The sequence below is a fragment of the Lissotriton helveticus genome, chromosome 9 (genome assembly GCF_964261635.1).
Source record: "Lissotriton helveticus chromosome 9, aLisHel1.1, whole genome shotgun sequence".
In the NCBI taxonomy this organism is placed as follows: Eukaryota; Metazoa; Chordata; class Amphibia; order Caudata; family Salamandridae; genus Lissotriton; species Lissotriton helveticus.
In genome coordinates this window covers 486052796-486078680 of record NC_136070.1, presented here as the reverse complement: position 1 = coordinate 486078680, position 25885 = coordinate 486052796, and the positions used below count along the sequence as shown (strand labels likewise).

General features: G+C 44.9%; 1 protein-coding gene across 1 annotated transcript in view; it reads left to right on the top strand.

Moving 5' to 3' along the window:
- SYNE2 (spectrin repeat containing nuclear envelope protein 2) overlaps positions 1-25885 on the top strand; it is a 1843566-nt gene that overhangs the window by 547360 nt on the left and 1270321 nt on the right. The window contains exons 36-37 of the mRNA XM_078660317.1: positions 4410-4604; positions 15706-15877. Coding sequence (XP_078516443.1) covers positions 4410-4604; positions 15706-15877 — 367 coding nt within the window. The remainder of the gene's footprint in view (positions 1-4409; positions 4605-15705; positions 15878-25885) is intronic.

Sequence of the window (25885 nt, the reverse complement as noted above, 5' to 3'; positions counted from 1 at the left end):
TGCAGCCTCTTATAATAAAGGATTCTGAAAGTAAATAACAAGGGAGATTCAAATTATTCAAAGCGTTCTAGACTTAGAACATAGCTAGAACGAAAGATACTCCAAACTATCTTTACCTGATGTAAGCGCTTTCACCGAACACTGCTCCACGTACATAGGTAAAATGCCGGGCAGCTGAAGTGGATAGAAGGTGTAGCGTTTTAAAGTTTGTGACAGCCCACCCCCCTTTCTCTGTTGAAAGAATCAACAATTTGAGAGCCTGCCTAGTTTTGAAGTAGGCCCAGGTAAACTTGGTAACCATATCTTCATTCCATTGAAAACACTGATTCCCAAACTCCAGTAGTATTGCCCTAAAAATGTATAGTACTTTAGAGAGAAACATCATCTTAACCTCATTATTTCTGCCAGTTATCGTCAGATGTAAATTATCTATCCTCAAGAAATCATTTACCGCCTCTCCAATTAATACAGCCAAATTATTCTCCAAAATAAGTTCAATCTCAGCAGAGATACTAACCCCCAGGTACATAGCTTTTTCGACCACTCTAGCCTCACTAAATTGAACATTACTGTTAACAACCACCTGAGTTTTGCCTCTATTTAAAAAAAATCCCATAAAATTTCCAAAAGACTGATGCTTCTTTTTCGATTTCTGCTAAGGCCACAGCTGGGTTAGGGGTCACTATGGCTAGTTCGTTTGCATAAGCCAACACCTTGAATCGTCCACCCATGAGGTAGCACTGTCGGAATACCTATATTATTTTCTAATTTACATATTACAGGATCAATGTAGTATGAGAGCACGAGCCCCCTTGCCGTGTACCATGTCTAATTGTTATGCATTCAGAGTATCCTCCTGTTACTCCTACCTATATATTGTTTTTATTCCTGTAATATACATCTGTCCAATGCTGAACCTTTCTCATTTATAGCCCACAATATTTCAGAAGACCCTGTCAAAGGTTTTTTCAGCATCTAATAAAATCAATGCCATGCGGTCTCCTGCAACTCCTGAGGCATCCATTAAGGTTATCACTCTTCGTATATGATTAACTGTACCCCTCCCTGGTATAAAACAATGCTGTTTTGGAGATACAATCTTACCGATGTTAGGGGAATGCCTTATAGCTAGCAGCTTAAATCTTGGCATCATTATTCAGTAATGTAATGGGGTAATATGACCCGGGTTCCTGAGGGGGCTTATTTTATTTGGGAAAAACTATTATATTCGCCGTTACCCATGATACAGGAGACGTCCGCCCTTCGTAAACACCCACATAAAGATCTGTCAGATATACCCCTATTTGAGTGGAGAATACTTTATACAATTCCATAGGAATCTTGTCTGTCCCCACTGCTTTTCCTGATGGTAGGCTCTGACTTGCCTTCAGAATTTCTTCTCCTGAAATAGTGGCATCCGAGATGCCTTGTCTAAAGCATTAAATTGTGGGAGAGGAATTGCTTCCCGATATTTAGTGTTAGGCACAGGTTAACAGAGGCCCAGATGTACGAAGCCATTTAGCATTTCTTAACGGGCTGAAACGCTATTTTGGCCCATTAGGAAATGCTAAATGGCCTTTTCAAATGTACAAAGGGCCAAAAACTGTCACAATTTCTGGTAGAAATCACAAATTGCGACTGCAATTTTGGAATCGCAAATAGGGATTACCTATTTGCGATTCCTAAAGCACATGTATGTAGCATTTCCTAAATGTGAATGGTCATTTAGCCAATGCTTTCACCATCAACTTGAAGTCGATGGTAGCCATGTGTTAAATAAAAAAATGCATTTAAAAATGCATTTTTTTAATTTGACATGAAGCACACATAATCACTTGCATGTGCGCTAGGAAATTCGGGGTGCTTCCAGGGGGACCTTAAGCCCAGAGACACCCTTGGCTTTGTATTTCTTAAATTGTGAATTCCTATATTTGGAAATCACAATTTAGGAAATGCAAACCATTTCATATTTTGCCCATTGGCTGGAATGCAATGGCATTTCCAACTCCCTAATTGTGATTCCTACTTTTTAGTATGTTTAGTAAAGTCCCTTTTATCACTTATCGCAAGACTATTTTTGTAAAGATCAATCAATCAATCAATCATAACATTTGTATAGCACGCTACTCACCCGGAAGGGTCTCAAGGCGCTTGGGGGAGGGTTCCGCTACTGCTCGAACAGCCAGGTCTTAAGTTGTTTCCTGAAGGCGAGATGGTCCTGTGTCAGCCGGAGGTGGATGGGGAGGGAGTTCCATGTCTTGGTTGCCAGGTAGGAGAAGGATCTTTCTCCGGCTGTGGCTCTTCGGATGCGTGGTATGGCGGCGAGGGCGAGGCTCATAGAACGTAGCTGGCGGGTGGGCGTGTAGAAGGTTAGGCGGTCGTTGAGGTACTTGGGGCCCAGGTCGTGGAGAGACTTGTGTGCGTGGGTAAGGAGTCTGAACGTGATCCTTTTGCTGACGGGGAGCCAGTGCAGGTCCCTCAGATGGCCGGAGATGTGGCTGCGTCGGGGGATGTCCAAGATGAGTCGGGCGGAGGCGTTCTGTATGCGCTGGAGTCTTTTCTGTAGGTTGGCTGTGGTTCCCGCGTAGAGGGTGTTCCCGTAGTCCAGTCGGCCGGTGACGAGTGCCTGGGTGACCGTCTTCCTGGTTTCGGTCGGGATCCATCGGAAGATCTTTCGGAGCATACGCAGGGTGTTGAAGCACGGTGAGGAGACGGCGTTGACTTGTCTGGTCATCGAGAGGGAAGGGTCCAGGATGAAGCCCAGGTTGCGTGCGTGGTCTGTTGGCTTGGGAGCGGTGCCCAGGGCGGGAGGCCACCAGGAGTCGTCCCAGGCGGAGGGCGATGGTCCCAGGATGAGGACTTCCGTCTTGTCTGAGTTCAGTGTCAGGCGGCTGTTCTTCATCCACTCGGCGACGTCTTTCATCCCTTCGTGTAGGCTCGTTCTGGCGGTGGCGGGGTCTCTGGTGAGGGAGAGGATCAGTTGGGTGTCGTCGGCGTAGGAGATGATGTTGAGGTTGTGTTGGCGTGCGATGGCTGCAAGAGGTCTCATGTACACTTTGAAGAGGGTGGGGCTGAGTGATGATCCTTGCGGTACGCCGCAGATGACTTCGGTGGCCTCGGATCGGAACGGGGGGAGGCGGACTCTTTGTGTTCTTCCGGCGAGGAACGAGATGATCCACTCCAGTGCCTTTTCTTGGATACCGATGGTCCTGAGGCGTTGAACTAGGGTGCGGTGGCAGACGGTGTTGAACGCTGCAGAGAGGTCCAGGAGGATGAGGGCCGCTGTTTCCCCATTGTCAAGCAGGGCTTGGATGTCGTCGGTGGCTGCGATGAGGGCGGTCTTGGTGCTGTGGTTGGCTCAGAAGCCGGACTGCGAGGGGTCGAGGGATCCGTTCGTCTCGAGGAAGGCTGCAAGCCGTCTGTTGACGGTCTTCTCGATGACTTTGGCAGGAAAAGGGAGGAGCGAGATGGGGTGGAAGTTCTTGAGGTCGGTGGGGTCCGCTGTTGGTTTCTTCAGTAGGGCGTTGAGCTCGGCATGCTTCCAGCTTTCCGGGAAGGTGGCGGTGTTGAAGGAGGAGTTGATGACGTCCCGGAGTTGGGGTGCGATAATGGAGTCGGCCTTGTTGAAGACGTGGTGGGTGCAGGGGTGGGTTGGAGATCCGGAGTGGATGGTGTTCATCGTGCGGGCTGTGTCTTCGGTGGTCACCGTGGTCCAGGTGCGGAGGGTGGCAGTGGGGGGCGTTGGTTCGACGGTTGGGTGCATGGATGGTGCACCGAAGCTGTTGTGGATGTCGGCTATCTTGCGGTGGAAGTACGTGGCGAGAGAGATCTTGTGAAGGAGTGATGTCGTTGTTGCCGGTGCTGGGGTTGGAGAACTTGACGATGCTGAAGAGTTCCTTGCTGTCGTGGGCGTTGTTGTCCAGTCGTTCCTTCAGTGATTTCTTCTTGGTGGTGCGGATGAGCTGGTGGTGCTTGCGGGTGGCGTCTTTGAGGGCGGTCATATTGTCTGTGGTCTGGTCGAGGAACCAGGCTTTCTCGAGGGTGCGGCAGTTCTTCTTGGAGTCCTTGAGTTCGTCGGTGAACCAGGAGGTTTTCTTGCTTCTGGGTCTGCTGGGAGGGTTCTTTAGTGGCGCGAGGTCGTCGGCGCAGGCGGTCAGCCACTGCGTGAGGTTGCGTGCTGCTTCGTTGGGGTTCGTTGTGCTGGCGGGTGGGTTCTGGCTGAGGGAGGTGGTGAGCTGCTCGGCGGTGATCTTGCTCCAGCTCCTGCGAGGAACCTGTTGCTGGTGGCGGTGGGTCGTGGTTTGCCTGAAGGTATATTTAAAATGACCTATAATGTCATACTGATATGCTTTTTGCGTGGAAATAACTGACTACAAATTCTAATACGAATAATTTCTACTTTTATCCAGGTTGTTAACACATCTATCACGACCAAAATGGAACAATTAAGAAAGCAAGTGTCAAGTACACCTGATGAAGTGAATGGCGAGGCAGCACATCTACAAACGCAACTTGACCTAGCCAGAGTGCAGCTTCAGACGATTGAATCCTTTTTAAATACCTTACCTATGTCTGATAGCGTAGACATATTTACTACATTAGAGGTATGTAAAACACGCATACACTTGAACCTACTGTTAAAATGCAAACATCAAACAATGAAGTGTTTTTGTGAATGGATGCATGTAATATCAGACTGTTAAAAATTATACATAAAAAAAATCTGTGTTCACTCTTTGTTTTTAGTGCAGCCAAGATCAGAAACATATACTTTAAAAAGCAAGTTTTAATCTAGACCCTTAACCTTAGAGATATTCACTATTGCTGGAAAAAAAAATGTTTAAGTGTAGTGGTGTAATATCTTATGTGAATCTAGTGTGATTAAACATAAAGTAGGCCTACTATGAGTAGCATGCCTTAAAGTTGTTACATGGGACCATATTTATGATGCATTTTTGCTGTCACAAACGTCCAAATTGCAAATCGTCCACTCGCCAAAAATGCTTTTCCTGATGTACAAACACCCAAACTTCAAATCTCAAGACGCGCAGTTTAGGTGTAGAAATCACTATTTGGAAGGGGCATGTTTAGGGCGTCCCTTCCAAATAGCAGTTTCCAGTGTTATGTATCAAGGTTTTGTGACCGAAATGGGGTCGCAAAACCTTGATATTTCACCAAAACCTTGATATTTCACCACCAGCACAAAGTTGGTGGTAATGCATTCGCAAATTGGAAGGGGTTTCCATTGTACTCCTTACCCATTGTGAATGGTGAAAACATATTTTTCAGAGCAGGCAGGGGTCCCAGGGACCACTTCCTGCTCTTAAAAAAATGAAAACGAAAAGTTTCATACATAAAGAATAGCGATTTCCAAATGGCACCTCGGATAAAATCGTTATTTGGTTATCGCAAAATTCTTTGTACATCTGGCCCATAATTTAAAAAACCTAGATTAATTGCTCGTCAGCTCCCAGCATTTAGATAGTTATTAGCTGGATTATTTCCTAAACAAGGCGCTCATGCTTTCTAATTAGTAACTAGCCCCAGTGAAATTACCATAATGTTGGGATACTGTTACATACATTTTGTGAATTCTGTGTTCCATCACATTCCCGAAATTAAACCATTATGTAATGTGGGGTAATTATCCTGCGTTCACAGCAAAACTTTAGAATGGTAGCACAGAAACAAGGCCAATGACTACAACATGAGTGGTTGTTGTTCGCAGCATGTGTGCGTATTGTGTTGTTTTTTGTGCAATTTGTGTAGTTCGAAATGGGCCCATGTGTCTAAAATGGCTTCAAGGGCGTATTTGCCAGTTTTCAGTTTATGTAATTATGCCTCAATTTTGTGGAATTTCACATAATTACTCAAAAGCAAATTACGTTAATTTTGCACACGTCTTATGATGACATGTTAACTGTTTTTGTTTTCTAAGATGCTTAGGTAAGATATATTTCCGACATACTTGATAAGAATGCAGATGTCATGTTGAGTGTGTTATCCAATTTGCAGGGAGAGCATATGCCTTTTATGCCTAGTGCCTAAGTAAAGTAATTAGATCATGACTGAGAACTCTTTCTACCAACAGGCCAGACACTTATATTCAAATAGCCCTAAAAATGAAACCTCCCCGCTATATATTGTTCCCACTCACTAAAAGGCACCATAACCCGCTCTTATGCACAGAGCATTCCAATTCTAGAGAACCTTTCAGTCTCCTAAATACCTCAGACATTGACTGACTCAACACTGGTAGTCCTAAATTGTGTATTAAAACCTCAATTCCTCAATTTCCAGTAGGTGAAGGGATTCAGTCCCACGCAGCTGTGGACACAAGTAGCACTGCAGGGCACGGGGGAGCTGATATTGGAAATGATATAGGGGAACATACGATGCCGCAGGGAGAATCCATTCAGACCACCTTGAGAGCCTTTGAGTCGACAGCGGGTGACTGCTTAATATTACTATCTTGTAATGTAGCGTGAATTAAGTCTAAACTCCCTGCTCCTGAGTGTGCAATGTTTATTGATTCCCATGACATTATACTTCTCCAAGAAACATGGGCCACTGAACCAATGCTTCCCCCTGTTTATCGCTTTCTGCGAAAACGCAGTTCCCGCTCCGGCTGGGCGACCATCAGGTGGCCTTCTGATATGGCTAAGACTGGATTTGTTTCTAGTGGTTAAAATGGTCCCTACTAACTCTAGAGACCTACTTGCCTTACAAATCAAAATTAAAACCTGTTCAGGCCCCAGTTACATAACTGTAGTAAATATATATACATAGGGACATTATCCTCAAATGCCCAATCCACTATAGTAAACAGGGTAGATGGCCTTTTGGGACAGTCTAGCCAGAAAGCTCTAAAAATTATAGCAGGAGACATTAACACCAGCATTCCCCCATCTGCTGGGTGTAGATACCCAGAAATGTCCTTTCCACAAGAACATAAGAAAATAACAAAAACTCAAAAGTGGGTGCCCAAATTATTGAACTCATCACTGATCATGGTCTGAGAGCTGCAAACGGTAACTCCAAATCTGATTGTCCACCTCCTCCCACCTTTAAAAGAGGTCTCAGAACATCAAGAATTGACTATATATTAGTGGACAATGACTTATCGCCAGACCTATATGATATGCAAGTCATCCTTAGATTGGATAGCGATCATCAGACATTAAGTGCATCTTTTTCTATGATACCTTTTAGCGATGTGAAACTGGAAATGGTTGTCACCACACTGTTAATCTCCACCACAAATAATCTAAGAAGTGTGTTAAGTGGGCAGAACATAAAATGACACTTATATACAATCTTTTTGTGTCCAAACTCTCACAGATTGATCCAATCAATGTTCATCTTACTAATTGTGTAACGGTACACTGTGTACTCATGGATGCATTAAGGATGTGCTTTATAAGGGAACAGAGGAGAAGAGTTCTTAAAAGAAAAATACCATCTTGGTACAATAAAGCTTGCCAACTAGGAAGGTCCCACCTGATGAGAGCCATTAAAAGGGCTCTAGGTCAGAAATTATAAAGTCTAGGTGTGGCTACAAAACTCTCCTACTTATAGCCAAAAGAGAATGGGAAGAGGACCAATGGCTATTAATCACTGAAACTCTAGAGAAGGGTGACCATAAAAGTTTCTGGAAATTAATAACATTTAACCCTTCCAACCCCAACTTTCTAGACCCAGTGATAAACCTTGACACTAGGGTCACTCACTTCAGTGGTTTATACGACTGCAAGCAGTGCAACAACAACCTAGAGAGTTCCCCTTAGAAGGGGCGAGTGGCCATCAAACATCAAGGGGCCCATTAGGATGGTGGGCGGATCACCCCCGCCAGGCTGGCGGTAGTCAACGCCGGCCTGGTGGGGGCGATCCGCCCGCCATCCTACACTGAATGACCCCCCGCCATATTAGCATGGCGGGGGGTACTGCGGCGGACGGAAAGACCGCCCGCCGCTATTCCACCCCGGTCGCCTTGCGGCCGGGGCGGAAAAAGGTTTATATGGTGGCGGTGTCTATAAGACACCGCCAGCCATATTAGGATGTGCATTATTCAATGCCTTCACGGAAAGGCATGCGGAGTCCCCCTGGGGGGGCCCGTTGCGGGCCCCCAGGGACTCCGGGGGGGTGGGGGGTACACATGGGGGTACCATTTCAATGCACAACATGACAGGTACCGCACGGTGCCTGTCATGTTGTGCATTGAAATGCACAACGTGCATTTTTAGCATTCCGGCCGGCGGTGCTGCCGCAATCCTAAAAATGCGGGAAGCGCCCACCACTGTGGCGGGCGCATCCTAATCTAATCTAATCCACATCCTAATCTGTAGAATGGTCCCATTCACCGGTAGGATGACGGGCGGACAAAGTCCGCCTGTCATCCTAATGGACCCCCAAATGAGATCACCCCATTACTTCCACCTGTAGCCCACTTTACCTTCACCCTACTTAAAACTTACAAAGCTATAAAACAAACGGAAAAAGGCATGGCACCAGGAATGGATGGTATTCCGGGTGACCTCTTCCTCTCCCAACCAGAAATCTGGTCTACATACTTGAATGCTTTATCTAATAGCATCTTGAAAGGCAACCGGAACCCACCATCATGACATGGCGCTGTCATCATAACCATTCACAAATAAGGTGAAAGAACTAACCCCTTAAACTACATGTTAGTTAATTCACAAAAAATCTTCTGCAGGCATGTCCTGTACAAATCGAACGAATGAGTACAAGAGAACAGCATCCTTGAAGAGTCCCAGGCAGGCTTTAGAACTAAGATCAGAACACTGGTCCAGGTCCTCCGCTTCAAGGTGATAACTTGGAAATATATCACCTTGATGCATGACCATCTATATGCCACTTTCTTCGATATGAGAGCGGCATTCAACCTGTTCCCGAGAAAAAACATTATGGGAGGTTTTAGATGGGTATTGCATCACCCCAGATCTATTAAGAATATTAAAACTGCTCCATCAAAATAACTATGCGAGGGTGAGATGTAACACCACATGGGTCATGACAGACAGAATAGAGTATCATCAGGGGGTCAGCCAAGGGTGTGTCTTCGCCCCAACACTTTTTAGCCTATACATCAATGGCGCAGTGAGGAAATTGAAGGAATGCAAACACGACGCCCCTAGTTTTGCGGGAACACCAACCCCAATATTAATGTCTGCAGATGACACCATTCTAATCTCTCGGACACCTATGGGCCTGCAATCTTAATTGAATACCTTTGTAAATTTAAGTGGGGAAAGGGGATTAGAATTAAATCAGTCTAAATCCAAAGTCATGAGGATAAATCCCCCCAAAAAATGAAGAGGCAATGTAACTGTAGGGGGGCTTCCTCCTGAAAAAGTCTCACACTTTGACTACCTCGGGTGAGGCTAAGTGATAACCAAACATGGGGCTCCCAGTTGCTCTTCATCAGAAAAGCCTTTGCTCTAGTGAGGAGATACAAGGCTGCATCGTGAAGAGCCATCTCCCTGGCTAGCACCATATATAGAGCCTCAGCGATAGCATCAGCAATATATGGAGCAGAGATTTGGGGCTACGCTACAGCAGAAATTTTAACAAAAGTAGAAAATAAGTTTATCAAGGCACTTTTTAAACTGCCTTCAAGCTCACATGCTACCCCACTGTGCTTAGACCTAGCCCTCAACCATATTCACCTAACTGTTTTACTAAAACCTCTGTTATATTGGGTTAGATTATGGTCCACTCCTGAACTGTCAACATACAGAGATCGCGTACAAGATCTGCTAGCTCGTAATAGAGACCAGTGAACTCCATGGTTGAAGAACATCGAAGAAACATCATGTAGAATAGGGATGAGTGAGCTATGGACCTCCACCGAACTAATTTTCAAAGGAGATGCATCAAGAATAAAACAGTTATATTGGGAGGCAGTTCTATTGCAACGTGGGAAGCCCATCAGACCGACAGCCTAACAGGCACGTTTTTGAACCACAAGTGCGCACCACGGTTCGAATCATACATGGATAGGATGTACCCATATCAGTCTAAATGCTTACATATGCAATATAGATGCGGCTACTCCCCTTGAGAACACACACATCAAAATGGGCTAACGCATCTATTCAGTCCGATTCCTGCCCAAACTACTCCAATGTAGAGGAAACAGAGATCTATTTGATTTTCTTTTGTCCTTTTTATAGGACTGCGTGGAAAAAAGGGCTGTTAGCTGCATGCAAACATATAGGAGTGAGGCACCACTGTGAAGCCGCAAGACTCTTTAAGAGTGATAACCAGAGAACTTTTAGTCTATGCGGGCTCCCGGGACTTGCCTTGTGCCTGGATACAAAGGAAGAAGGCCCTCCCTGATTATGAAACAGGATAGACAAATTGATAGAGTGAGCTCTGGCAAGATATTTAGTGCTCTCCTTGGCTCTGCTCTTTATCTATCTTCTTTCTATTATTCTATTGACTAAACAAACGTTCATGAAATGTTTTTATATATCTTTGTATGATCCTTTTTAGACTACTAATTTGCACATGTCCCCCTGTGTTATTACATGAACTTCCCCCTGACCGTTAAGTGCGCTAGAGGATATGTTCTTACTACAGAGACTGAATAGAACTGCTGAATCTCAGGCCAGCAGCCATTAGCAAGCAGGTTGGTTATCAAGGGCAGCAGCTGGAACCCTACCTTAGCACCCTATAGCATTTTATAGTAACTATTAATTTGCACCCAAACTGCTTGTTATGCTTGATCAAAAATTCTAAGCAGATGTTTTTAATGTCTAGAGGCCAATTTTTATCACATTTTATAGTGTGGTGCCCGATCGACGATGTACTCCACATTGCACAATTTATTAATGTATTTAAGAGTGCTTCTGTTGTTTTAACTTTCATGGGTTTTATGGGCTTTGCCCAAAATAAACAATACATTATTACTACTAAAAGTTTACTTAATTGGAACTCCAAAAACAGACTAATATGGGTGTTTTTGTTTGTATATGTTCCACATGGCAACTTCAAATTCCTCTGTGTTTTCAATTTTCAATATGAGACCCTTTATGTTTACAAACACATGATTTTTCAAATGAAAAGTTTGTAAAGACTAGAAGTTATTATTGTTTAGCTGTCTAGGAAAGCCTGTTTCAACATATGAGTACCATGGGGAATTAAAATTAGCATGCCTACCTCTGCAGCCTACTCAGCTCCACTAGCTTGCCAGAAGGAGAACTCAATGTCACATGACCTAAAAGACAACAAGCAATCATATTCGATCCTTAGAAACTCCATTAGAAAATTGACCTCACCTGCCTCTCCAACATATAGTACTCTCTCTACAACAGTTAAACGTAGTAATGTATGACTAAACCTAGGCTGGCTCTCAGCAACCGTACATGGCGGCAAACAATCATGACACGCTAAAAGTACAAAGACCCCAGCAACTTGAAGCACTTAACCCAATGAAATCCCTGAACCTGTGCTCATGGAATATAAACAGCTTGCAGACTAATAGCCACAACAAGGATCTTACAGTTCTCTCACAAGGGCAAACCAGACTATCTGCCTACAAGAAATATGAACAACACAGCTGTTCCCAATGAACAGATTTGCTGGTTATTTTAGCTGAATGCTCAAATCAAACAAGTTTGGTTTCCGAAAGAAGGGCCTGGCCACCTTTGTAGCTGTAGCGCTTAATATAGTAAGAAAATTGGTAGAACCAGGTGATGACAACATTTTAACAGTCAAACTGCAGAAGTGGCATAAAGAAAGTCAGTCTTTTACTGATTAACCTACTCATCCATCCAGGATCAAGGAAGTTAATATCATCTCAACTGTCAAACATTTTATTAGACAGTCTACAAGACCAAACAACCTCAGATATCTTAGTCAAAGAGGACTTCAACATTAACTTATTTTGCCACTTTGCCCAAGACAAGCAAATTATACAACAGGATCTTCTCTGGGCTCTCCCTGATCAGTCTCTTAGAGCTACAAGCAACAAAACCCGGGACGCAAAGGCTGTGGCATTGGTAAAATTCCATGAATCACTTGGGTTTAGAGCACTGAATGGCAGATACAAACACGACAACGCTCCGATGTGGTCCTACTCCTCAGCTGTACCTGACCCCTGCCTTGGATGCTGTAAATGCTCATGCACCAAAACTAGGCCCGGCCAATATAGGAAAGGTCCCTATCTCCAGCTTCCTTTAAAAAAAAAATATTAATGGCGTGACAAAGACAATCTAGACGCTCAAAGGCAAAGAGACCGTATTCTCCAGATGTCACGCCTGGATGATCTTAAACTAGTATAACATTCTTAAACCCCAGGCTTACCTGGAAGCCATATGGTCCAGGCACCTAAAAGTCTATTTTATGAGATACTGCTTTGGCATTTTTCCAGGCCAGGCTTACAGTGTGCCATGGAAGTGGGTAACCGAAAAGGCTTGATAGTTTGTTTGGCACCTAGAAGTCCTGGGAGGTTACTGTTTCAGCTATGCACCCCTTTGCAGTGGTAGGAGTCTACTCCTACATATTCAGACTCCACTGCAATGTAAGTCCCATTTCATCATTCAGTTATTTGTGGTGTTGGTTGTGCCTGCGTAGTTACCGTGTCTTGATGGGACCACACTACTTGTTAGGTATGCGTCATACAGCCCCTGGATTTGGATGAGTAGGAACCTCATTCCAGAAAGACTAGCTAGTGTGTGAAATCAGAGTTCATGGCACCTGGTGCAGGTCATGCGTGAGTGGAGGCAGCACCAGCACCAGTCAAAGGGACAGCAGTAGGGGCACAGAGCCTGTTCTTTAGAAAATGTTATGACTTGGGAATCTTGGGACCAGTTCCAAAACCTTCCTGCCAAACAGATGCCCTCTGCTGGTGTGTACTCTGCAACTGCTGCTGTCCTCTCCTTTTAATAAAGCTCTACTTCTGCACTTCAGCTTGTCTCTCACTTGGACTGCAGACTTTAGTCCGATTTCTTCCACTGAAGAGTGGCTTCATGGTGCTCAGATGTCACAGGGGAACTTGGACAGACGGAAATCCTTCTGTCCAAAATTGTACAGTTCCGATCACGCTTTGGTGATAGCACAAAAACTCCAAAGCCTCACCCTAGCAAAGCGCTGCAGATCTGTTCATGGTGCACAACTTACATTGTCAGCTTGTCCTGGACTCAGATCCTACAAGGCCGGTATTCTTCTAGCAGTGTTTTGTTCACGCAGAAACACTTCCACTATCCCTTTACAGCAGCTGGTCAGTTGTCTTCTTCGAAGTAAAGACCAGGAAACCGTTTATGACAGTCTAAAGCAAAGAACTCATCTTTGCAGTCCTGTACTCAGCAAGTCGAGTTAGTGTTGTATTCCTCAAACCGAAAGCACAGAGAGATTCTCGTTGCCACTGGTTTGGAGACCCTAGAATCTGGCAGGGAAATCTTGGAACCATGGGTCGAACTTTCTGCCCCATCTTCATACTAATGTTGCAGACAATAGTGGTACATTATAACAGTCAGTTATGAAGCCCATTTTGGGCATTCTGCCCTTTTTGTTGCTTATTCCATTTAGTCCAGCAAAGAACTTTGTCACAAGCGATGACCTAGAAGATGAGGTAGAACAGACAGCCTCCAATCAGAAAAACCCCAAAACACAGGCATTAAAGCAATGAGAATTGCCCCACATAGGAAGCAGGTAACTTTAGGGATAGCCCTTCCTCAGATCAATAGGCCAGGAAAAGGCATGGTGAAGCACCATAGCTTCAATTGGACCCTGGGTAGGTAGGAGCCCTGTAATCCACATCTTCTGTCTGGCCCATCCCAACCTTCCATCTCAGGTACCATTTGAATGTAGCAAATAAAAACTAACTCCCAGTGGGGCCATGGCCACCTGTTTCACACATTCTCCACACATGTATTTATCACTTCCACAAAATATTACACATTTACAACAACCATAGGAAAAGGATGAGTTGCAGGGACTGGCATACCACTTTAGGGAGGAGATGCCAGTGGGTTCGTGTCTTTGGTGTAGGCAGATAAAAATGCCCGCCTTGCCACTGTGAATGTTTTCACTATCATCAATGTCAGTCTTCCACAGCCCAGTGAGTTGACAATATTCACAATTGATAAAGAGGGTGCATATGGTGTGCCCCTCTAGACTACAGAGCAACAATTTGGGTCACAACCCATGTCATGAAAGTACATTGAGTGTGTTGAGGCAGGGGTAAAAAAACTAAAGATGGCTACAGTGAATTTGAGGCCTGGACGCATGCCCTGAAGAGCCATGCAATAAACATTTCCGCATCCTCATATCGCAAGTTAGCAATAATTCAGAAAATAAAGCATCATCCAACAGTGTTTGCATGATTTTGAACATATTTGATTGCGAAAAACCACATTTGGTGCTAGTCTAAACAAGATTACCTGTTTCTGACCTTCTCAGCACATAGTATAGAGATAGCTTGTGATAGCTGGTAAATAAAAGTGGCATTTATGTTCTTTAGCAACATGGTTTTTTATTAGTATTACCCTTGTTTTCAGTACCTTTTACTTCAGTGATGTTACTTTCTGTGGTGGCACCGGGATTAAGGGTCATGCAGCACCAGCTCATGTGGTTACATTGTAAAGGCGACAATGGGTGTTTAGGCCACTTCTGCTGAAACTAGAATTAGGGTGAATTTCTGTATTTTCCCGACTTCCATGAAGTGTGAATCCTTGAAGAATTCAGTGGGAGAAATAAACAATGCATTTATTCTCTAGCCAATAATCTTCCCATATCTATTTCACACTTATTCACAAAACCACCTCATGATCTTCAGACAGAAATGTCTCATGTTGTTTGACGTGAAGCCCAGCAATGCTGGTGTGGGGGCAGCATATACATGGCTTTGTGCAGCAAATAATTGTACTGTTTATGGTCTGGCTTGACAGCACAGCTGTCACCAGACAACTATGTGAGCATCACTTCAAAGGAGTTTTGGCTCCTCCCACATGTTGGGAGCCAGAATTACATGTTTTGATTGGGCAGATGTTGTGTGATTCCACAAAAAAGCGCTTGCCCTCCACACTGCTGTAATAATTTTGTGTATTTTGTCCAGCTGGATGAGTTTGAAAATTCAGGCACACTCATGACATTATAATGCTATTAACCCGTTTACCGCAGCGGTAATTCCGCTGCGGTGCGGGCGTTCGACAGAGCGGGCGGGTCTGTGTCGGCCAACAGGTAGTGGTCGCATCAGCCGTTGGCCGACGCAAGCACAGAAGGGGTTAAAGTGTCTTAGATAACTAAATAATTGTTGGTGTTTTTCTCTGGCAGCAGCACAGATGGGAGGAGGTCAGTACATGGATTTTTAGGTTTGCTTTGACAGTGCAACTGTTACCTGACCTTTTAACCGTCACTAATATTATTTTACAGTCCTTTGCTTCCACACAACTACATATCCATTCCCATTCTATATACTGGTAATGCCTCACATTACCATACAACATTCCTTTAATATCAGACCTATTGGTTTTGCCAATACTTGTTTGAAGGGTCCAACCACTAGAGTGTAATAGAGTTAAAATTATGAACGAGTTGTAATGGTAACAAATGTCTTCGGGGGATATTATTGAACAGGTCTGACGCATGTGTTAGAGAAGAATTTCAAATTACACACTTCAGGCCAAGACAAAGACTAGGTTGCTGAAACTTTTAACTGCTTTCTTTTTGTTTGCCTAGGAAACACATCAGCAACTTCTTCACCAGAAAAAGAACATGACAACTTTCCAGAGACAAACTGGTAGCCCAAGTCCCACTCTGGGCAAGCTACAGAAACAGTACAAGAGTGTCCATGACATATTGATAACAAAGAAACACATATTTCAAGATCATTTTCTCATTCATCTCAAAGGTAAGGAGACCTACCTTTGAGAATTTTTATTAAAGTTTCATTCAAGATACCCAAGAACTGCTTTATCTAATTCTGCTAGAGGCAACATGAATAGACCTAAAAAAGCTTGCATGCATAATTCGGTGCAATGTTTTTGCAATGTGTATAAGTGTCAATATTTTATGTTGACAATCAGAGCCAACTTTAGTGCTGGTGGCGTCTGATGTGACAATCTTTTTTGCCCCACCCCGTATCCTTCCACAATGGCCTCCTTCTCCACGGATTCCCTCAATAACACCTTCCAACAGTGTCCCGTATCTCTCCATAGCCCCTCTCTTACACATGCCTTTTATTTGTTATGTACCACCACTAATATCAGTGTAGGTGTCAGAGTTATTTATGTCACACAAACATTATACAGAGCCAGAGAACAGCAGCAACCTCAAAGGATAGCTGAACTGATCTTTAGTAAACCTGCACCTTGGGAACCTCTGGGATTTGCCACTGTCGTACAACACCTTCAAATATGTAGTTAACATCACAATGGCCAAACTTTCTCATCTACAAGACAAGAAGGAGCTCGCAAAAAGAGGCCATGCCTGGATGGTCATCAATAGTTATCTGAAGCTACGAAACTGCAGGAAATTGTGTATCACTGGGTACGATGATGATTGGTGAGACATTGTCAAAGTGTTATCTCCTTCATAAGAAATGTAATTGCAGATCTTGTTATATGTATTACAAAACTTTTTAAAAAATAGTTATCTGAAGCTAAAGCTAGGGTTGTATCTAGCCTGCACATATCCGCTTCATTTGAAACTAAAGCTGCTTCGGTGTCTAGTGAATTGCCCACCTACATTAGCAGAAAATCTCACTTGGCTGTTCACTGGAGACAGAGGTTGTCAATTATGAGGCTCAAATAAAGAGAACCTTTTACACTTAACCTGCATATGCCCTAAGATGGCTGTGGAGAGGAGGCGCCTCCTCAAGCCTTTCCTAAGAAGTTAAGGGATTTGCACATTCAAGCACATTGTTATATCTTGTTTAGAGCCCGACAACCCTATTTTGAACTGACGCTTTATGAAATCTTTAAACAATTTTGAACAAAAACTACTGAAACAAGCAACCAAGTGCATCGAGGCCCAACCGGGGCTTGTTTTTTAACTGACATCTCCCGAATAAGTCAGACACCTGGGCAAGACTGCTAGCCCGAGAGGAGAAATTTTACACTATCTTCACATGTGATCCTAGCACCCTGTTGTCCTCTGACAACTTCTAGACAGTTTATTTATTTATTTATTTGAAGAGTTGTATATAGCGCTGGCTAGACCGGAAGGTATCAGAGCGCTTTACATGAGAATCAACAATGTAACAGAAAAAGTTTAACGATTACACAATACATCAAAAAATAGGCAATGCAATTAGGAGAGGAGCCAAAGGAGAGAGAAAAGTAGTGGAGGGGGCAGAGGAGGTGAGAAAGGGAGGATAAGGGAAGAGACAACAAAGAGAGATGAAAGGAAGTCTGTCTAAAGACAGACTGGGTAGGTGACGACCAAGAAGGGAATCCGCGGCCCATCTCCCCTATGGCTAAACGAGGTAGCCCCATCGGGCATCAGACAAAATAGTTTAGTCTCAATACATCGAGAGAGGAGAGAAGGACATAAATAGAGGGAGGATGCGGGAGGAGACAACAGGAGAGACAAAAGGAAGTGCAACATTGTGGTTCAACAATAGAACAGAAAAAGGTCAAAAATTACACATTACATCAAACAATCAGAAATACATTAGGAGAGGAGAGAGAAAAGTAGTGGGGGGTAGGGGAGGTTAGAAAGTGAGGATAAGGGAAGAGATAACAGTAGAGATTAAAGGAAATCTGTCTAAAGACCGACTGGGTAGGTGACGACCAAGGAGGGAATCCACGGCCCATCTCCCCTATAGCTAAACCAGGGAGCTCCATCGGGCATCAGACAAAATAGTTCGGTCTCAAGTGGCGAGGGAAGAGGTTCACAGAAAAACAGGGTGGGGACAAAGGGCAAGGGCAGGTGAGGGCAAACAACAAAAGCTGGAAAGAGTAGGAGCGGAGAGGGGTGAGGGTTGGGGGAAGGGAGAGGGAGAGGGAGAAGATAAAGTCAAGAGAGACGCGGGAGCGTTTGTTCGAAGTATGGCTGGGTAGGTGATAGTCAAAGGAGGGAGTCCAAAGTCCATCTCCCCTTTAGCTCGCGAGGTAGCTCCAAAGGGCATCATACAAAAGTAGCTAGGTCTCAGCTGTCTAGGGAAGTAAGCAGGGAAAAGGACCAGGTGGGTGGGCGGGTACAGAGACGGGCGAAGGCTGGTTGAGGTCCTGGCGAGATCAATGATTAAAGACCAGGGGAGGAACGAAAACATCACAGAGGGTCTCACTGAGTCGGCCATCAAGAACTTAGGCAGGGGGTATTCGACATTGCAAGTTCAGATACAGTCAGTCAGAGGGGATGAAAGATGGCCTCAGAAAGAAGCGCTCCTCACAGGCAACTGGCAGCAACAGCGCAACTGTCTAAAGTCGCCCAGACTTCAGCGACAGTACAGTGGAAGCGCGCCCCTCCCTCCCCCCGGTACCCGGAAAAACGTCACGTATTTTAAGACCCCATCCGGCGATGTTACAGCTCCTTCAGGGTTCTCTGAGGTCCTGCCGAGGGCCCGCTCCCTCTCCTCAGCTCATGGGACGGGTGCTGGTTCAGCAATACACGCAGGAGTTCTTCGCAGGGGAGAGGTGACATGAATGGGGGCCGGAGCCCGCGCACCCCTCCTCCACCTCCGGGGCTGCCAAAGTCGCCAGCATGGGATGTTTCAGCCGAGATGAGTTTGCAGCATTGGATCTCCCAGCGGGGGTGGTGTACACGCAGGGCCACATCAAAGCATCTAATTTAATAAAGAGATCTTCACATGCTACACCTCGTCTTCCAAGCCTTTTCATCTTTTATTACGCGCACAAAACGGGAGTATTGGTGATCGCCGCCATTTAAGTAAACGCGGCTGCCATTTTAGAGTCAGGTAGAGGCGAAGGGAGAAATGTCCTGCCGAGCCCGAGAGCCAGTTTTGCCGCCGATAGCACCCCTTTGCCAAGCGGTACCTTGGAATGGGTCCAGTGTGCACTAGGGGGAAACAGCATCCTCGCTGCAGCGGGAATCCGCGTAGGGGGCCCGTCATCTCGGGTCTCGCACCGCCATCTTAATGCGGTGCGCTTCCACCTTCCGAGGTAGCCAGGTCAAATGCAATACTGCTCGTGGCGGTCGGGAATCAAAACCGACTTCCACAGGGGCCTCGCATATTCAGACGTCGGTAGGATCTTTTTGCGGCTTTCCCAGATGGCTGTAGCCGCATTTCTCCGCACCAAGACCACACGTGTACCGGGAGCCGAAATTTCACGGAGCTTCACGGAGTTCCCAAGCACTTTAAATCTGCTAATTTGCATGTTTGCCCCTTAAAAAATATCTGTGGCCCTCATGCTCCCCAAAGAGTTGTGATACTGTAGCCTGGATGTCAGCCGGGGAACAGTTACCAGCATCAAAACCACAAGCAATCCTGGCCCCCGGGACCTTTTTATATAAAGATTAAATGCTTGAGTCTAAAGGCAGCTGGGTGACTCTTTTTAATCTCCCCAAACCAGCTTGACACATCTCTTTTAACTCGCACATTTGAACTTTAACCTAGGGTACTGGTAGGCCCCTGGTCAAGTTATGTGTTTTATAATCTCCAGTATGTAACCACGGATTGTAAATCAGTTTTTTAACTTGTTTGGAGCTTATATCTACCTAATATTAGAACATTGGAATGTTGGGAGCTCCATTGAAAACAATGGAGTGCTCTGGGCTTATAATGGCTGGTATACGCCTGGAGCTCCAACATTCCAATGATTCTTTGTTCACAGCGCTGGCTGTGAACAAAGGGTTCAGGGACCCTGAGGAGATTCCAATCCCCTCATGCTTCAAAAGGCTTTGTTTTTTTGTTAGAACATTCTGTCCTCTAGTGACAGAATTTTCTAATAGCCTTATAGCCCTTCGCAGATGGGCTATACCGCTATTAAAGTCCCTCTCCCTTGTTAAAGGCCCTCCCCTTCGGCTCGGGGCCTTTAACGCTGGAGAGGGCCTTTAATAGCCGGTATAGCCCTCTACGGCGGGCTATAAGGCTATAGAATATATTTCTACTCAAACTAACCTTTCTAGCAACATTAGGATAATAAAACACTGGGGAAAGAAACAATGTTATAACCTATACCCTGCAGTTTGCATGCATCTCTTTGATGACAGTTCATAGGTCACTGGGCTACATTAGGATTGTAATTTATGAACTGCGAGTAACAAATAGGGATATTTCTGATAACACCATAACCTACTGAGCTATCCACATACAATACAGTTCTGCTATCTGCATGGTACATGTTCTTTGCAGCAAGCACATTAACTCTCTGCACTACCTTATGATGAGTCAAAACTACCACCAGAAAAATCTCCAATTTCTCTCCACCAGCAAGATTAATCACCAAAGTCCTGACATTTTTATTGTTACCTGAAAACTGCTGGACTCACAAGGAACTCTGCAGCTGGTGCTTTTAAACCTGTCAGTTATTTATATTATTTCCAAACACAGTGCCGCCCCTCCCCAACCCCAGCCTCAGAGATCAGCTCTAGGTGTGGCTGCACCCGTCACATCAACCTAAAGCTGACCGTGTGCCAATAACCCACTTGAGGCTAAGTGCTTCGAATCCAGTGATGCACTTGCAGATTACTTTCATGGCTCATGATTGTACTAGGGATTGTCTGCATAATGGACTCTTATCGGCCAATCCTAATTTATTTCTGACAGTTTACAATTAAATCCAAAGTTGAAAGCTGAACCTGACTGTGTCACTTTGTTTAGAGTGGGCTGCTTCAGGGAAAAGTAAAAACTGAAAGCAGTAGAAGTCACTGCTGTGATTTTCCAAGCTGTAGGAGGGAGCTGCTATTAGGCTGTGTTGGGGACTAGGACTTATTTTTCACCATCAGTCTCTGACACACACAGGAAGAGAGAGAGAGAGAGAGAGAGAGAGAGAGAGAGAGAGAGAGAGAGAGAGAGAGAGAGAGAGAGAGAAAAGGTTTAATGAAAGAGGAAGATTAAGACACAACACGATGCAAAGGAAGAAAGCAGGAATGGAACAACTCTGCAAGAGTGAAATAAAGACACAGGAAACATAGGTTGGTGGATAAAAGGGGCATGATCATGATTTGGAATCAAAAATCGAAAGTCAGAGAGCCTTGGTATTTGGCAATCGCAGTGTTCAGTGACATCTGAGGCAGACTCCTACAGAAAACGTTTGGCCCCTAAGCTTATTTTCTTTTAATTTTGTTTAATATAAATTAAGCACTGCTGCTAATGGTGTAGAATTTGGAGTTATACAACTGGGCTTCACCTGTGCTCATTTTTCAAACGTTCTATGGCTCCTTAATTTTGCGTTAGTGTCTTTGTTGGTGGACAACCAAGTTAGAGGTGCATGATCGGTTAAAAAAAAAAAACTAACGTTCTAGCAGTGAATACTGTAAGGATTCCATGGCCCACTTCACTGCCAAGCATTCTTTTTCCATTGTGGCATAACGCCTCTCCCTCTGGAACTGTTTTCTGCTAAGGAATAAGACCCCTGTCAGAAACATCCGTCTGTAATACAAAGACTTCTGGAACTCAGGGCAAGTGAGGACTGGAGCGTTACATATTAGAGTTTTCAGGGTTCTAAAACTGTGTTCTTGGTCATCTCCCTATTCCATCTCATGTTTGGTGTTGGTGTGTCTGAGTAAATCTGTGAAGGGGCTGGCTATTTCTGAGAAGTGGGGTATGAATCTACGATAATAACCTACTAAACCGAGGAAAGACCTTACTTCTTTCCGGTTGGTGGGAGGGGGTATGTTTTGTATGGCCTCTATTCTGTTGTGTTGTGGTTTGATCTCCCCTCGGCAAATGGTGTACCCCAAGTATTCGATTTGGTTTGTACCCAGAGATTACTTGTTTAGGATTTAATGTCAGCTTTGGTCAGTGTGGTAAACACATTTCGTAGGTGTTTAATGTGGGTCTCCCAGTCAGGACTATGGCAGACAGTATCATCTAAATATGCTACTGCATATTTTTGATGAGTTTTCAGTATTAAATCCATTAACGGCGGAAAGGTTGCAGGGGCCTGGTGAAGCCCAAAGGGCATTACTTTGAAGTGATAGAGCCCAGATGGAGTAGAGAATGCAGTCTTCTCCCTTGCCGTTCAAGTTAGGGAGATTTGCCAATATACTTTTGTTAGATCTATTGTCGACATGACACGTGCTTCCCCTAATCTTTCTACCAACTCATCCACTTGTGGCATAGGATAATTATCGAATTTTGAGTGGACGTTTAATTGACGAATGTCAATGCAAAAACGGATACTGCCATGAGGTTTGGGCACTTAAACAATGGGAGAGCGCCAAGCTCTTCGAGATTGTTCGATGATATCCACTTTAAGCATTGCTTCCACTTCTTATTCTACCGCTATACGTCTTGCTTCTGGTATTCTGTAGGGTTTTAAGTTGATTACCTTGCCTTCTGGGGTTATGATGTCGTGTTCTATCAATGAAGTTTGTCCTGGTGTGCTAGAACTTATACCTAGGAAGTCATTAAGTAGTTGTCGTATGTTTTCTTTTTGGTCAGTGGAAAGCTCGGGTCCTACATTAGGCATTTCGTTTTCTGGATTGTTTCTACTCCCTACGTATATCTCGAGGGGTCTGGAGAAGGTTACCTGATTTATGGAGACCACTGAATCTTTTGGGGTCCCTTCAGATTCTTCCCATTTTTTTAATAGGTTTATGTGATAGATTTGTCCGCCTTGTCCGGTATGGGGTACTGCCACTCTATAAGAGATGGAGGCGACCTTTTGGGTGATTACATAGGGTCCTTGCCATGTGGCCAACAGTTTTTTTTCTGATGACGGCAGAAGGATTAGTACCTTGTCTCCTACGTCCAATGTTCTCATCTTACTCTGTCGGTCGTACAGGTCCTTTTGACTCATTTGTGCCCTGTCTATATTTTTATACACAGTATCCCATAAGGACGCTAGAGTTTCCTTCAGGGTTTTCATATATCCTAAAAGGGGCTTACTTTCATCTTCCTCTTCGGCCCACTGCTCTGCTGTAATTTCGAGCAATGTTTGAGGTTTCCTACCAAATAGGAGTTCAAAGGGGCTAAATCCAGTCGATTTCTGTTCATGTGACCGGATAGCAAAAAGAACAACGGGAAGTTTACGGTCCCAATCCTTTCCTGTTTCATTGATCATTTTCCTGAGTATGGTTTTTATGGTTCTATTATATCTTTCTACCAGCCCATCTGTCTGGGGGTGATTTACTGCTGTTCTGATGTGGTGTATCCCTAGCAACTTGCATACCTCCTTCATTAACTTAGCCATGAAAGGAGTCCCCTGATCCGTCAGGATTTACAGGGGAAACCCCACTCGGGAAAAGAAGGAAATCATGGCTTGTGCTACGGTAAGCGTAGTCATGCTTGTGAGGGGTATGGCTTCGGGATAACGAGTGGCATAGTTTACCAGCACTAATATGTACTGGTGTCTTCTAGCGGATGGAATCAAAGGACCTACCAAGTCCATCCCCACTCTATGGAATGGAATGTCAATTAGTGGTAAGGGTTGTAGGGGTGCCTTTTTATCTTTGGAGGGGTTGATTAGTTTGCAGGTAGCACAAAACCTTGCAGTCTCTTTGTAAATCCCAGGCCAATAAAACCATCCCAGCAGATACTTCAAGGTAAGCTCTTGCCCATAGTGTCCCCCTCCTACTTGTTGGTGTGCTACGTGTAAAGCTTGTTTTCTAAAGGCTACCGGTATTATCAATTGTTCATTAGAACCCCCATTGTCCCCCGTATTTCTATTAACCCTGGGCGAAGCACTACGCGCCGCTCGCGGAGTGTGCGAAGTTTTTGCAACTTCGCACTACGCGAGCGGTACGTAGCACAGTGCGAACATGCGTAGTGCAGCGTAGCGTAGTGCAGCGCTCATTTTTTGCCTGTTCGCGGTCCAGAACGCCATGTTCGCGACCGCGAGCAAGCAAAATGACATCCCGGCGAGATTCTCAACGCGAGGAGGTCAGGTTTCTCATTGTGAGTGGTTGCGCATGCTCGCGACCGCTCTCAATGAGAAACTACCTGTTCGCGTTGAGAAAGCTGCCGCTCGAGTAATAATCTCCTCGAGCAGCAGAAAACTACAGCTCGCACTGTGCAAGATGCCGTTTTCAATGCTTGCACAGTGCCGGATGCTTGTCCGCACTGTGCAATCATTGAAAACGCATCTTGCACAGTGCGAACATGCTACTACGCAGCTCGCGTAGTGCTACGTGAAGTTCGCGTAGTGCGAAGTGCACTTCGCGTAGCTTCGCGTAGCGCTACTTCGCGAACTACGCCCACCCTTAATTTCTATACAGTAGGCCTTTTTTTTTATAACAAAGTAGGGGGCTACCATTTTGGGGGTTGTCTCCTGGGCCTGGATCCATGCGTTTGCAAGGGTGCTGTCCTCCTTCTGTGCTGTTCGGAAGCTTCGGGCGGGAACGTTCCTATCGTCTGGGGAGGAAAGCATACATGAGGAGAGATGTAGGTCACCCTTAGTAAACTTTTGCCTATCTCTCCTTTTCTCTCTTTTGGTTTTGTTTTCCCTATCCTTGGGGCTCGATAAAACTTCTCCGGAGAACGGAGCCTCCTGTAACCAATCTTATTCAAGGGATGACTTCGTTACTGAGGCTAAATACTCATTCAAGTTTGGTAGTTCTGTGCCTAGGAGTACCTTTTCTGGAAGTTGGGGAACTACCCCGACCTTCCGCACTTGTGGGTAACCATCTATCTCTAACAGTACTTCTACTAAAGGATAAGCCTTAGTATCACCATGTACACATGAGACTAGTACTTTTTCGTTTTCACATATTTTTGCAAAGGGGACAAACTCCTGCGAAATCACTGTATGGTGGCATCCGGTATCAAGTAATGCCTCTGGAGGCCGTCCATTCACTCTTATAGTTTTCTTATACCGTTCTCTAACTCCCCCTGTGCTAAGGACCTTGCCCCAAGATAGGCCTACTTCCATAGGTTCTGTGGTATCTGTCTGTAGGGGACAATTGCGAGCTATGTTCCCCCATTCAGTGCATCTGAAACATTGGGGACCCACGGGAAGCTGGGGGTTTTTAGGTATGGGTTTAGTTATGGTTTTACTAAAGAAGGGGGGATGTCGGTCTCCGTTATCGCTAGATACTCGAGCCTGGGGTTTGGGAGTAACAACAGATCCTCTCCCTACTTGAGCTTTAAAGTCGGGCCCCAGTGATAGGCGCATGCTAGCTCTACCGCAGTATGGGTTGTCAGGTTTGGATGTTGTTTCACCCATGCTCTGGTGTTTGAGGGCAAGGCATTTAAGTACTGTTCCAGAAAATTAATTTCTGTGACTTCCTCCATGCTGGATGTTTGAGGTCGTAACCACCTAGTTCCTAAGTCTTGAATCCTAAAGAATAGAGCCCTGGGGTTGTCTCCGCTGGTCCACTTCTCCTTACGAAAGCGGACTCTGTAATATTCACAATCACAGCCTAGTCTTTCCAGGATGGCCCTTTTGATTTCTGGATATGGAATAACCCCAGCTGGGTTGGCAGCCTGATACGCTGCCTGTAGTAGCCCAGCAATGGGGCAATGTACTGACCCCACTTTCCGGCGACCATGTGGTGGTGGCGGCTACTCTCTCAAAATTCGTAAAGAAATAATCAGGGTCGTCCCCTTCCTGAAATTTCTGTAATACACTACTAGGGACATTAGGGTGAACTCTGGCGCAAGAGATAGCGTCAGTGAGGCGCATGATAACAGTCTCTTGCACTTTTTGATTATTCGTGAGGAGTATTGCCTGCTCTTTTAGGGCGGCTTGGAGTGCCTCTCTTTCTCGTTGTGCATGTTGATTTTGTTGTTCGAGGGCCAGCTGTAAATGTCTCTGACCTTCCGCCAGTTGGCTCACTATATCCAGCATTG